The sequence below is a fragment of the Ranitomeya variabilis genome, chromosome 3 (assembly GCF_051348905.1).
Source record: "Ranitomeya variabilis isolate aRanVar5 chromosome 3, aRanVar5.hap1, whole genome shotgun sequence".
Taxonomy (NCBI): domain Eukaryota; kingdom Metazoa; phylum Chordata; class Amphibia; order Anura; family Dendrobatidae; genus Ranitomeya; species Ranitomeya variabilis.
The window spans coordinates 753,014,085-753,028,268 of NC_135234.1; the positions used below are offsets into that span (position 1 = coordinate 753,014,085).

At 46.8% G+C, this 14,184-nt stretch overlaps 1 protein-coding gene across 1 annotated transcript in view; it reads right to left on the reverse strand.

The window, feature by feature from the left end:
• Positions 1 to 324: 324 nt before the first annotated feature.
• EED (embryonic ectoderm development) overlaps positions 325 to 14,184 on the reverse strand; it is a 32,009-nt gene continuing 18,149 nt past the window's right edge. The window contains exons 6-12 of the mRNA XM_077298583.1: positions 14,053 to 14,134; positions 13,700 to 13,791; positions 12,683 to 12,816; positions 12,135 to 12,240; positions 4,502 to 4,660; positions 3,243 to 3,316; positions 325 to 949 (exon numbers count right to left, since the gene is read on the reverse strand). Coding sequence (XP_077154698.1) covers positions 823 to 949; positions 3,243 to 3,316; positions 4,502 to 4,660; positions 12,135 to 12,240; positions 12,683 to 12,816; positions 13,700 to 13,791; positions 14,053 to 14,134 — 774 coding nt within the window. The 3' untranslated portion in view covers positions 325 to 822. The remainder of the gene's footprint in view (positions 950 to 3,242; positions 3,317 to 4,501; positions 4,661 to 12,134; positions 12,241 to 12,682; positions 12,817 to 13,699; positions 13,792 to 14,052; positions 14,135 to 14,184) is intronic.

The window sequence follows — 14,184 nt, forward strand, 5'->3', positions numbered from 1 at the left end:
AATTTTTTGACGCGTCTGTAAAGACACGTCACAGACTTCCTGTAAAGACACGCCACCCGCTTCCCGTAAAGACACGCCACCAGCTTCCCGCAAAGACACGCCACCAGCTTCCCGTAAAGACACGCCACCTGCTTGCTGTAAAGACACCCCACCCACTTCCTGTAAAGCGATAAAGATCCGCCCTCACTTCTTATAATCAACCTAAGAGATGATTGTCTTAAAGTGCAGGGACCATTTAATGGTTCACACTGCACCAATGCCAAATGAAGGATAGCCCAAATCACAAAACAGAACATTCAAGTTTTCATTGTTAATTTTTTTTTTAATTATAATCGTTTCTCCATTACATGACGCATGGTGATAGTTTTACTTTCAGCCTCTTTCCGAGCAGTTACATTTTTTTTTTTTTTTTGGGGGATTTAGTCCATTGTGAATGTTACAGTCCGTAACCATCAAAAATATTCTTAAATTAAAACAACTACTTTAAAAGGCTACAAACAAAATATTTACAAAAAGCGGAACATAACCGTCCCGTCTTCCCAACGAGTCTCGTGTCTCACAAACATACAAAAGACGCCATATACATCAGACAGTAAATACATTAAAATCCGTAAAAACATTACAGACGTTACAGAAAGCTGTACAAAAATAAAAAATTGTTGTTTTTTAATAAAAGCAGCTGAATTGTAGCGAAATGACAGTACATAGGGGGTTCACTAAACTCAGCTTTGGCTGACAAGCCTCCTACAAACACTAGTCGCCAGACAGAGCACGTTACACCACATTGGTCTTTCATCAGGGAAGGAGGAGGAGGGTGGTGGTTCACCGGAGTCGGTCCCAGCGCCAGATGGTGGCGTCATCGCAAACCGCTATGAGGATGCTACTGTCTCTGCTGAAGCTCGTTTGTCGGATTGCAGCCACGCATTTGGGATGAGTGAGAGTTGTGCACCTGCAAAGAGAGGATTATAGGTTACTCGTATGTACGCCTCATCTCAGGAGGCTTGGCTGTATGACCAGTGTTTAAGTGCACCCATCATTTCAGGTGACTTGAGATGTTGTTGGTTTGTGTATATGAGGAATAACACCATTTCTGGCCCTTCGCTGCTGCTTTCTAGCGTTTTGTCAATGCAGAGCTGGATTCACAACTACGCTGCTCACAGCTGGATTCACAGCTACGCTGCTCACAGCTGGAGTCACCGCTACACTGCATTCACCGCTGGAGTCACCGCTACGCTGCATTCACCGCTGGAGTCACCGCTACGCTGCATTCACCGCTGGAGTCACCGCTACGCTGCATTCACCGCTGGAGTCAGCGCTACGCTGCATTCACCGCTACGCTGCATTCACAGCTGGAGTCACCGCTACGCTGCATTCACTGCTGGAGTCACCGCTACGCTGCATTCACCGCTGGAGTCAGCGCTACGCTGCATTCACCGCTACGCTGCATTCACCGCTGGAGTCACAGCTACGCTGCATTCACCGCTGGAGTCACAACTACGCTGCATTCACCGCTGGAGTCACAACTACGCTGCATTCACCGCTGGAGTCACAACTACGCTGCATTCACCGCTGGAGTCACAACTACGCTGCATTCACCGCTGGAGTCACAGCTACGCTGCATTCACCGTTGGAGTCACAGCTACGCTGCATTCACCGTTGGAGTCACAGCTACGCTGCTCACCGCTGGAGTCACAGCTACGCTGCTCACCGCTGGAGTCACAGCTACGCTGCTCACCGCTGGATTGGATGATACACTTTCCACCTAGTTTTCAGTCGTCTCTGGGCTAGTAGGTGTAGACTAGCTGCTATGTCTCCAATACATAGAACACACAGACATGAGAGATTCCTTTCTCTCATGTCTATCTAGCACATGCTCAGGAGCAGCAGCTTTATGGAGGACATTATACATCATTGTAGCCTACCCAACCGTGGAGCCGCGAAAGCCAGCCGCAGAACTGTGAAACGCAGCCACGAGCCGTGAGTCCAGCTGTGAGAAGTGTAGCTGTGATTCCAGCTCTAGAATGATGTAAAATACTTACTAGAAAGAAGCAGCGTGATGTTTCTTCTTTCCGTCTTTTCCATAGATGTCAATCAACATCTGTAATCTCATCCCAGTCTCATTTTCACCTTACCAATTTTTTTTTTTTAACCTAATGTTAGGTTCAGGAGAGAGAAGTGGCTCATATCTGGAGAAAGCAGCTTATTTCTCTCACAAGATACTAACGATGATTAATTTATGTGAAGTTTGTTGAGACGACTGCCTATGTTTCTTGAGGTTTCTCTGGCCATCCATTAACTAGTGCTGAGTGTTCCAGATAGAGGTAGTAGTGCTTTTCTGCCAACTTTTACCTTGGTCTCTGCCTTTTTTGTCTTAAAGGGATTGTTTGGTTTGATCAACTTGTTGGTGGCATGGTTGGTCAAGAGAAATAACGCATTGGTTGAAATTATTGGGCTGTCTGTACAAAGCCCAGATGAAACTGGTACTAGACAGCAGCTCTTCCCACATGGCTAATATGACTGACCCCATCACCCTCTCCATTATATATGTCTAGCCCATATGTAAACTGATCATCTAAAGCAGATGAAGGGTCATCCTACCAACATAGCACCTATTCAGGAGATTGGTGATAAATGTAGGATCAGTTGGGGTCTGACTGCTGCTGAGACCCCAATATATTACAACAGGAATTCTAAAGTCCTGTGTGTGAATGGACCTGTAGGAAGATGCAAGACCACATCTATTTCAATTGTAAATTAGCCACAATGAACAGACTCTGACCCTGACTTGTATTGAAGCATCAAAGGAGTGCGTGCAAAAGTCATTATGAAGAGAGGGGAGAGGAGGTGAGCTGTGACATCACCTATTGTGAATGGTGGATCCTGTGTTATCTACTGTATATAGAGGTGTTATCAGTCATTGTACAGGAGGAGGAGGTGAGCTGTGACATCACCTATTGTGAATGGTGGATCCTGTGTCATCTACTGTATATAGAGGTGTTAGCAATCTTTTTGTAATAATGATCCTGATGTAATAAAAGAAAAAAAAATACATTTTACAAAATATAAGTAAGGTAAAAAAAACGATTTAAACAAAAGGTGATTTTCTGGCAACAAATTCCCTTTAATGGTGCAGTTGTCGCACCTTTCATAATGAAGGAGCATAAAGCCCTGTCCTGTGTGTGTAGTGTGAGCTCAGAGCGTCAGCTCCGGGATCGGCTCTACCAGGCCGCGGCAGCACTTACTTGGCTTTGTGTGGATCCTCCACCTCCAGGTCCCAGACATACAGCTTCCCCACCTGATTTCCGAGTGCGAGCATCTGCAGAAAATACATCAATCATCATAAAGCTGCAGATCCCGAATACAAGGAGACAGATATGGAAATGATATTTTATTTTACCCCATGTTCACTTTTTCCTTTTTTTTTTTTTCCACCTTCCGCTTTTTCCTCTCCATTTTCATACATTTTTAAATTTGACTGTTGACAGCTATATGAGGATTTTTTTTGTTTTTTGAGGGTCAAGCTGTCATGTAGAATGACACCCTTGTACAGTGGTGTTCTTTTATATTTTGGTATACATACGACTTTGATATTTTTCTTTTTGGCTAAAAAAAGACAAACGTAAGTCTGACATTTTATTTACCCCTCTTTCTGGTATATGATATGACAGATTGGGAGCGGGGGGTGTTCATTATACAACTACTTTTTTTCCCTCTGGATCACTTGTACTATATATTGCAATTTATAGGAATATAAATATCGAAGCAAAAAGGTGTCTTCAGGCCACCAGCAGCCATGGTAATCATCAGCACCCTAACCAGGTGGCGGAGGCGTGAAAGCCCGGCCAGGCGGCAAGCAACCGTCACAGTAAGGCTTCTTTCACACTTCAGTTGTTTGGTGTCAGTCAGCTCCGACAGTGACGGATCCGTCACAATTGTTGAGAAAACGATTCTAACGGATCCGTTTTTTTGACGGATCTGTTACTTGGGGGTTTGTCTGGGAAAAGTATCTACTTTTTGGAGCATGCGCAATTGAAAAAGCGGATTGGGGCGACAGATCCGCCGAAATGACGGCCCATAGGCGGCCATTCTATGGAATGGCGGACGCGACGGATCCGTAGCGAACCGCCATTTCGGCGCAGACAAAAATCGCTACAATGTCTGTCAATGTCTAGATGACGTCCGCCAAATCTCGACGGATCCGTCGCATGGCGGATGGAACGGACGACCATCCACCACAATCCGTCGCTAATGCATGTCTATGGGAAAATAGCGGATCCGCCCCCCAAAAAATGGTGGATCCGCTATTTGACGAAAATGACGGTTTCAAACTGACGCCAAAAGACTGAAGTGTGAAAGAGGCCTAACAGTCACATTACCTTTACACTATAGTAAATACATTGAAAATGTAGATACTTGGACCCAGCAGCCCCTGCAGATATCCATCATGCACGGTATACAAGGAGTTGTCCCCGAACACTAGCAATCAGGCGGTAAAACAAACCTTTTGCCAGAAGTCCATGGAGAATCTCATGTACCAGATATCGCACTGGCTGTAATCAAACCTCCCCAGGATGGTCACATTAGATTCGCTTGGCTTGATCTTGTCTATGTCGTCCTCCATTTTGCCCGGTTTCCAGCACACAATGGCATTTTCACAGGACTGAAAGAAAAAAGAAAAGTTAATAATTGGAAATTTTATATTGAGTCACCGGCCCTTTAACGATATTGTTATCAGTGCAATATGACAATGATCCTCGTCTGCCCGCGAGATGTCTATGCCAAGATATTAATGTTCATCTACATCGGCTTTATTCTGAGCTTTATACCTTGGCGCTTGTCTGATAATTCTGCCCAGCCCCCCATCATATTCCTGGTTCTTTCCTTTTTTTCCTGTGTTCTTAATATACAGTGGCTTGCAAAAGTATTCAGCCCCTTGGCTTTTTACTTATTTTGCTATTTCTGGTACTAGCAACTCTCTTCATAAGTCCCATACTTAGTGACAGGACATCCCCTGTGTGCGATCTAAGTGTCACATGTCTGTCAGTATATACACTTTACCTTTTCTAAAAGGCCACAGAGGCTGCAACACCATTAACAAGAGGCAGAACTAACCATGAAGGTCAAGGAGATCTCCAAACACCATCATGAAGGCCAAGGAGATCTCCAAACACCATCATGAAGGCCAAGGAGATCTCCAAACACCACCATGAAGGCCAAGGAGATCTCCAAATACCACCATGAAGGCCAAGGAGATCTCCAAACACCACCATGAAGGCCAAGGAGATCACCAAACAAGACCATGAAAACCAAGGAGATCTCCAAACACCACCATGGAAACCAAGGAGATCTCCAAACAAGTCAGGGACAAAGTTGTTGATAAGTACAAGTCAGGGTTGTTTTATAAAAAATATCCCAATCTCTGATGAATTTCGGAGAGTCGTCAAATCCATTATCACTAAACAGAAAAATAAACATGGTACCACAACAAACCAGCCAAGAGAGGGAGCCCACCAAAACTCTCAGGCACTGGCAAGGAGGGCATTAATCAGAGAGGCAGCACAGAGACCAAAGGTAACCCTGAAGGAGCGGCAGAGTTCCCAAGCAGAGAATGGATTATCTGTCCATACCACCACAATAAGCTGTACACTCCATACAGGCGGCCTTTATGGAAGAGTGGGCAGAGAAAACCCTTTACTTACACACAAAAATTCTAAGGCTCGTTTTGAGTTTGCTAAAAGACATGTGGAGACTCCCCAAATGTATGGAGGAAGGTGCTGTGGTCAGATGAGACCAAAATTGAATTTTTGGGCCAAGGTAAACACTGTGTCTGGCAACAAACCAACACAGCTCATCATTCCAAGAACACCATCCCCCCAGTGAAACATGGTGGTGGCAGCATCATGCTGTGGGGATGTTTTTCATCAGCAGGGACAATGAAAATGATCCGAATCAAGGTGGAAGATGGATGCTGCGAAATACAGGGATATTCTTGAGCAAAACCTGTTTCAGTCTGTCAGTGATTTGAGACTGAAACGGAGGTTCACCTTCCAACAAGACAATGACCCAAAGCAAAATGCTAAAGCAACACTCGAGTGGTTTAAAAAGAAACGTGGAAATGTTTTGGGAGCGGCCTAGTCACAGCCCAGACCTTGATTCAATGGAGAATCTGTGGTCAGACTTGAAGATCGCTGTTCACCAGAGGAAACTATCTGACTTGAAGGTGGAAATTTTGTCTTGAGGATTGGGCAAAAATAACAGCTGTTAAGATATGGAAAACTCAGAGACTTATTCAAAGCGACATGCAGCTGTAATTGCCGCAAAGGAAGGCTCTATAAAGTAATGACTTTAGGGGGGTGAATAGATATGCACATTGAAGGTTTCAGGTATTTTGTGGTTCGCTTCAAAATAAAAAAAAGAAAACCAAATATTTAGTTGTAGGCATGTACGTTACATGAACTGATGCAAACCCTCAAAAAAATAGTAGTTACTCACCGATAACGGTGTTTCTCTGAGCCCATGACGGCACCACGGAGAGAGAGGGGATCCGCCCACCAAGGACAGGAAACCTACAGATAAAAAGGCGGTACCTCTCTCCTGCATCAGTTGTTTACTAGAGAACGATGGGAGACTATGAACAGAGACTTGCTTTAAACATTATCTAAATACTTAACATGAGATACCGCGTGACTATTATACTATTAACATAAGGCACTATATTAATGTGCACACCCAGGAAGTGAAGGGAGGGAATGTACGGGTGCCGTCATGGGCTCAGAGAAACACCGTTATCGGTGAGTAACTACTATTTTCTCTGACGCCCATGACGGCACCACGGAGAGAATTGCAGAGATTTGTACATTAGGGAGGGACCACCGCTTCCAGAACCCTTTTACCGAAGGTAATGTCTGAAGAGGAGGTAAGGTCCAATCTATAGTGCCTATAGAAGGTGGACGGTGAAGACCAGGTAGCAGCTTTACATATCTGCTCAATAGAAGCTCCGGCCTTCTCCGCCCAAGAGGTTGCCACTGCCCTTGTCGAGTGTGCCTTGATATTTCCCGGGACGGGTATGCCACTCGCTGAGTATGACAGGCTGATGGCTTCTGTAATCCATCTTGCCAGGGTGCCCTTAGATGCTTTCTTCCCCTTCCGGGGACCCTGGAAACACACAAAGAGAGAGGAATCCTCCCTACTCTCCCTAGTGGCTCCTATGTAACGTATCAGACATCTCCTTACATCTAATGTATGTAACGCCTCTTCCTCTTTGTTTTTGGGGTTAGGACAGAAAGAGGGCAGGGATATTTCCTGAGTTCTGTGAAAACGGGATGCCACCTTTGGGAGATATGCAGGGTCAGTTTTTAGGATGACCCTATCATCCAGGATTTGAGTAAACGGGGGGTTGGCGGAAAGGGCTTGGATATCACTGACCCTACGTGCGGACGTGAGTGCGACTAGCAGGGAAGTTTTTAAGGATAAGATTTTTACTGAAGCATCTGATAATGGTTCAAAGGGAGGTTTGGATAACGCCCTAAGAACTAAATTTAAATCCCACTGAGGGGTAGATTTCACGGGTAGGGGCCTTGACCTACCGGCTGCTTTGATGAATCTAGATATCCACCGGTTCCCTGCTAGGTCATAGTTAAACAGAGCTCCTAGAGCCGCTACGTGCACTTTTAAGGTGTTTGTGGCCAGACCCAACTCTAATCCCTTCTGTAGAAACTCCAGAATAGCATTAAGAGGGACACCCTCCCCAATTTTGGAGCCTGAAGATGAGAGAAATTTTTTCCAAATTTTCCCGTACTGTCTGGTTGTAACGGGCTTCCTACTTTGTAACAATGTAGAAATTAGCCCCGGGGAAAACCCTCTGTTTTCTAGTAGCCCCCTTTCAAATGCCAAGCTGTCAAGTGCAAACTTGCCACCTGAGGATGATGAACTGGGCCTTGGGAGAGAAGGTTCGGGAGATCCGGTAGAACCCATGGATCGGAGATGGACATTCTCCTCATCCAGGAAAACCAAGGCCTCTTCGGCCAGAACGGGGCTATTAAGACTATGTGGGCCCCGTCCTCCCGAATTTTCCTCAGCACAGCTGGAATCAGAGCAATAGGGGGAAACGCATACGCTAGTTGATGGTTCCACGGTATTAGGAACGCATCCAGGGAAACAGGGTTCCCCCACGGAGTTATGGAGCAAAAGGTGTTCACTTTTTTGTTCAGATGGTTTGCGAAGAGGTCTATGCTTGGTGAGCCCCATTTTACCGCGATTTGATTGAACACTAACTGATTTAGCTCCCACTCCCCTTGTTTCAGGCGGGAGCGACTTAAGTAGTCTGCTCTGAAATTGTCTACGCCCTTTATGTGCAGGCCCGATAGAGATTGAAAGTTGCTTTCGGCTATGTGGAAGATTGAGCTGGTTATCTCCATCAGACTCCGAGAACGGGTACCCCCCTGGTGATTCAGATATGCTATCACCACCTTGTTGTCTGACATAATTCTGACGTGGTGAGACCGAAGGGGCCCCAGGAACTCTAAGAGTGCAAATTTGACCGCCAACAGTTCTTTCATGTTGGAGGATGCCTTTTTCAGATATGGAGCCCAATCCCCCTGAGCTAACAGGTCGTTGAGGTGAGCCCCCCACCCGCTGGGACTTGCGTCTGTTGTCACTATCCGAGATACAGGAGTCACCCACGGGATTCCCTGGGAAAGATTGCTTAGTGATGTCCACCAGCCCAGAGACCAAATTGTGTTTAGTGACAAAACGAGCTGACCTTCTAAATTCCCTTTTAGAGAAACTTCCTCTGACAAGATTTGCCATTGAAGTTCCCTTGAGTGTAAATGAGCCCATTGGACTGCCGGGATGCAGGCCGTCATGGAACCCAGGAGGGACATCGCTTGGCGCAGTGTTATGGAGGGATTGTCTCGCCTTCTGGATACCAGATTTATGATGTTTTGTATTTTTTCCCCTGGGAGGCGACATTCTTGTTTTATCGAGTCCAGAGTGAGACCCAGGTACTCTTGGATCTGGCATGGTAACAATCTGGATTTCTTTAGGTTTATTAACCAACCTAGTTCTTCCAGGGAATGTCTGATTGTTTTTAGCTGTTCCTCGCAGTGTTGAGGAGAGGGGCCTATTATCAGAAAGTCGTCGAGGTAAGGTACTATCAGGGTATCTTTCTCCCTCAGGTGAGCCATTACCTCCGCCACTATTTTTGTGAAGACCCGCGGAGCTATAGCCAACCCGAAGGGTAGGGCTAAGAATTGAAAATGGTATACCACCCCCTTTATATGGACCGCTATCCTGAGGAACTTCTGATAATCTTTGTGAATAGGGACGTGATAGTAGGCGTCCCTTAAATCCAGGACTGCCATAAAACACAGTGGAAACAGCATCTTTATTGAGGTCTTTATTGTCTCCATCTTGAACGGCTGGATTTCTAGAAATTTGTTCAACTCTTTTAGATTCACAATAGTTCTGAATGAGCCGTCCGGCTTCTTCCTCAGGAACAGAGGGGAGTAGCACCCTAGACCTCTTTCTTGTAGGGGAACTTCCATGAGAACCCCTTTGTTTACCAGTCCTATGACTTCTTTTTCTAATGCCAGCTGCTCTTCCTTTGAAGATCTTAGAGAAGTCGTCCTGAATGATGGGTGAGGGGGTCTCTGAAATTTCAATTTTAGACCGGACTTTACTATGTTCAACACCCAAGGACTGTTGGTAATCTTTTCCCAGGCTGAGGCGAAGAGGGCAAGTCTTCCCCCCACCTGGGGCAAGCCTTCATTGTGCGGGTTTTTTATTGTCGCTAGGGGTTTTGTTGAAGATGAAACCCTTGTTCTTGTTTCGCTTGTCTTCCCACCTATCCTGGTTTTTCCCCGGCTTCCTTCGGAAGAACCTCTTGCTCCGAAAGGGCCTTCTGTATGAAGGGAAGCCCAGGGCGGGGAAAGATTTCTTTTTATCCCCAGCTTTTTCTAGTATGTCATCTAGAGTGGGCCCGAATAGGAACTCTCCTTCACAGGGAATTATACATAATTTAGACTTGGTCTGGAGGTCCCCAGGCCAACATTTTAGCCAGAGGGCCCGCCTCGCGGCATTAGAAAACACCGCCGACCTAGCGGATAACTTGATTGAGTCCGCCGAGGCGTCAGCCAAGAAGGCGGCAGCTCCCCGCATAACGGGCAACATTTTTAGCATTGAGTCTCGGGAAGACCTGTTTTTGAGTTGGCTTTCCAATTGGTCTAGCCAAACCATCAGGGAGCGGGATGTACAAGCGGCAGCGACTGCTGGTTTAAGGCCTCCACCAGCCGCTTCCCATGAACCTCTGAGGAACCCATCTGCTTTTTTGTCCATTGGGTCTTTCAAAACCCCCATGTCCTCAAACGGCAGGGCATATTTTTTGGATGCTTTGGCGATTGCCACGTCCAGTTTAGGAGCCTTATCCCAGAAGGAACAGGACTGGTCATCGAATGGATATTTCTTTTTTGGAGTAGTGATTTTCTCACAGGCTTTTTCCACTCTTTTTTGATCAAAGATTGAATTTTTTCATTGAGAGGAAAGGCCCTTCTCTTTTTCTGGTCAAGCCCTCCAAACATTATGTCTTGGACAGATTTTTTGGGGTGAGGATCTGCCAGCCCCATAGTGTTCCTAACGGCTTTAACAAGGCTATCAGTTTCTTCTATGGGAAAGCAGCTACGGCCCCCTGAGGAAGATGAAGATGATGATGAGGATGAGGAAGAAGAATTAGCTGAGTCTGAATCCGTATCATCCCCTGAGTCACCCGATTCAGGAGATGGAGATCTATGTTTAGTCTTCCTTCTCTTTCTCCCACCTTTCAGGGATTTAAAGGTTTCCTCTACCTGGACTTTAATCAGGTTTTTGAGATCTGCCGCAAACTCGGGAAGGCCTTCTGACACTGTCTGCTGAATGCAAACACTGCAAAGTCTTTTGTCCCATGAAGATGGAAGATCTTCTTTGCATAGAGCACATATGACATGCTTAGTTTTACTTGTGCTTTTCTTCCCCTATGGTATAAGACACAAAGATAGATTCTCACTATCGCTAACATTCACGGAGATCACTCACCACCTTATGGACCCATAAATACCGGTTGGGCACGATCCGTGTTCTTAGAGCCGGACACAATGCTGGACTCTTTGCTGTGTAGCGATCCAGAACGCCCTCCGGTAGAGCCTTGGCCTTTCTGGGTCCGTCGCTTCTGCTGCTGCGGCATTGGTTGTGGAGACGCCCTGGGAAGGGGAGATACCTGCTCCATATCGCTCACTGGTGAGCATTGGCCAGACTCCATTTCAGAAGCGCTTTTGCCCCCAGACGCCCCGCTTAAAATAGCGGTGGAAGGCGCCATTTTTTTTTTTTTTTTCTCAGCGCATGCGCAGTTCGCCCTGCGCGTGGAATCCCGCGCCTGCGCAGATCGCCCGGGCACGAACTCCCGCGCCTGCGCATTCTTCCGGCGGCGACGCCGGCACTAGGCGGGGAACGCAGCGCTTGTGCGTACGCAAGCCCCTGCTGCTTAAATACATACGTTCCTCGCGCGGGCGCAGATGAAGCAAGATGGCGGCGCACTTAGTAACGCTGACTCCTCGGGGACTCTCGGGAGCTCAGGCTGCAGACTGACGCCAGGGAGCCACATCGCTCCTATCCATAGAGCGGACTCTTGGACACGGCTGCTGCTGGTAAGACTTCTTAGAGAGGCGGCTCCTGCCACCTCTCCCCGCGCACCCTAAAAGGCCTACCAGCCCCTAGCGGTGGCGCTTCGGGTCACCACATCTAACCGAGGCAGGGGGGCCCCCGCTGCCTGGATCGGCTGATTGGCCCCGGACTCCCACGAAGAACTTTTCCTCAGACGGAGGTGATCTGTAGGTCTCCCATCAAGGACAGGAAACCAACTGATGCAGGAGAGAGGTACCGCCGTTTTATCTGTAGGTTTCCTGTCCTTGGTGGGCGGATCCCCTCTCTCCGTGGTGCCGTCATGGGCGTCAGAGAAAAAGGTGACATACATTTCAGGTTATGAGGTAGCAAAACACGTAAAACGTCAAAGGGGGTGAATACTTTCGCAAGCCACTGTATAATTTGTGAAGTTTTTACAGTGGTCTGAGCTTTTGCTACCAGTGCAATGCCCTCCATCCTCTCACCTTAGACAATATCAAGTCTCCCAGCCACCTCACGCAGTCAACGTAATTTCTGTGAATATCTCTTGTGGAAAAGTCTGGGAAATGGATCTTTTGTGAAATAAATGGTCTGTGGAACAGGAGAAAAAAAAAATTACAAGAAGGTAAAACTTGCAATATTCAAATATACAGGTCACCCTGTAAAACTGATAGAAACGGTGCAGTGAACACCAAATACCAAGTGCAAGAATTAAACCCAGGTCTTCTCCAAAAGCAAAATTCGGCAGCGGCTTTCTAAAGTCTATGGGGCTCCATTAAACAAAAATAAAACGTATGGCACCCGAAAGAAACATCTGGCAGGGTTATGTGAATGTAACCAGCGAGAGGCCTTGGATGAAGATGTAAGGGGCACTTCCTGCTTGTGGAGACCACCATGCTGGCATAGGAAGGCTTCAAGGTGAGGCACGGCTGGCATGGAAAGACCTATACGTCTGGGTGCATTGCCTACACCCACCTAGACCTCAACTTGTAGAGCGGCAGTGCCGGGGTATCAGGATGCGCCCCAGAATCACCTGTTTGTTTTGTTGGGATTGTAGTCGTAGGATTCCTTTATGGCGATTTTCATCCTTTTGGAGTTCAGCCGCCACAGTTTAAGGGAGTGATCCATGCCACAGGACATTATCTTCTCCCCTAGAAGATCATAGTCCTAGGAAGAAAAAAACAAACAAAAAAAAAAACCACACTTTCTATTTTGTTTTTGTTCCATTTCTGCACTACTCCCTGAGATATGATTGAAGGTGAAGGTGCAAATTCTGAGGCTGCAGCGCTCGGGGATCCAGATATCTCCCCCCCCCAGATGTCAGGGAGACTCTATATAGATCCATATCAATACCTTAAGCCCACTGGATTTATGGTGGCAGCTGTGTGTGAATGTGTGGGCACAGAAGTATTTGGTGCTTTTAAAAGGAGCAATCTATAGAGATGATAGAAGCAGCAGCGTCCGGGGGGTAAGCATAGGTTCGGGTCAGGAGACCCATGGTCATCCCAGAAATCACGGTTGCTAGTGAGACCGTGATACTGGAACGTCAAAATTCAGTCTCAAACCTTGCAGGGCTATTCTCCCCCCCAAGAAAACCAGCTATCCATTGTTCGTAGGATTCAAAATAGCCGATTGTACAGACCGACTACTAGGACCCCGACCATTGATCTTGAGATTGGGGCTCTGCAGCGCTGTCTTGACTTGTAGCAGAGGTGCGAGAAAAAGGAGCAACAAGTGCACTTCTGCTACCATGAAAGAAGGTGCTGCAGCCGGATCTCAAGATCGATGGGGGTCCCAGAGGTCGGGGAGCATATAATCAGAAGGTTATGCGAATCCTATGGATAGGGATAACTCTTTAGGCCGGCATCACGTGTACTTTACCAGCTGCAATTCTCCTGACCAAATAGTCCCATGGGCATATATGAAGGATGGCAGACCTCAGGAAGGGGGGAGAGACCTGCGTCCGGCCTAGACACAGACTGAAGGTGTGAAGCTGGCAATTGCTGGACTGTGGATATCCAGAGCGCCGACAAAAATAATGATAACTTACCGCACTCAACACTTCATCTCTGTGACCTTCCACGCCGCCGAATATCGCCACGAGTGTGTCCGTCTGTATATTCCAGAGCCTCAGTGCATGATCTGCAGAAACAACACAACGGTCAGTGGATCTGTAAGAGGCCGAACACGGTATATGAGGACTTGAGCGACCAAGGTGGAAATAAAGTCCAATCCTGGCGACTGCAACTGGGTGTCATGGCTCATGGTGCGGCCATACTATTCACTGCCCACTCATGCACAAGGTATCACTATGACTTTCTTCACCGACGTCCTTTCCACATGGTGTCAAATCTGCCGATCCCGTGTATGGTCGGACTCTTCAGCACTTCTTTTATTACTTACCTTTGCTCACAGATAACAGTAGGTTTGGATCACGTGGATGAAACTTGAGTTCATTGATTGCATTGCCGTGGCCGACATAGTGCTGCAAGTAAAGAAAAATTTTGTATCATCACACAAAAAAAAAAAAGATAA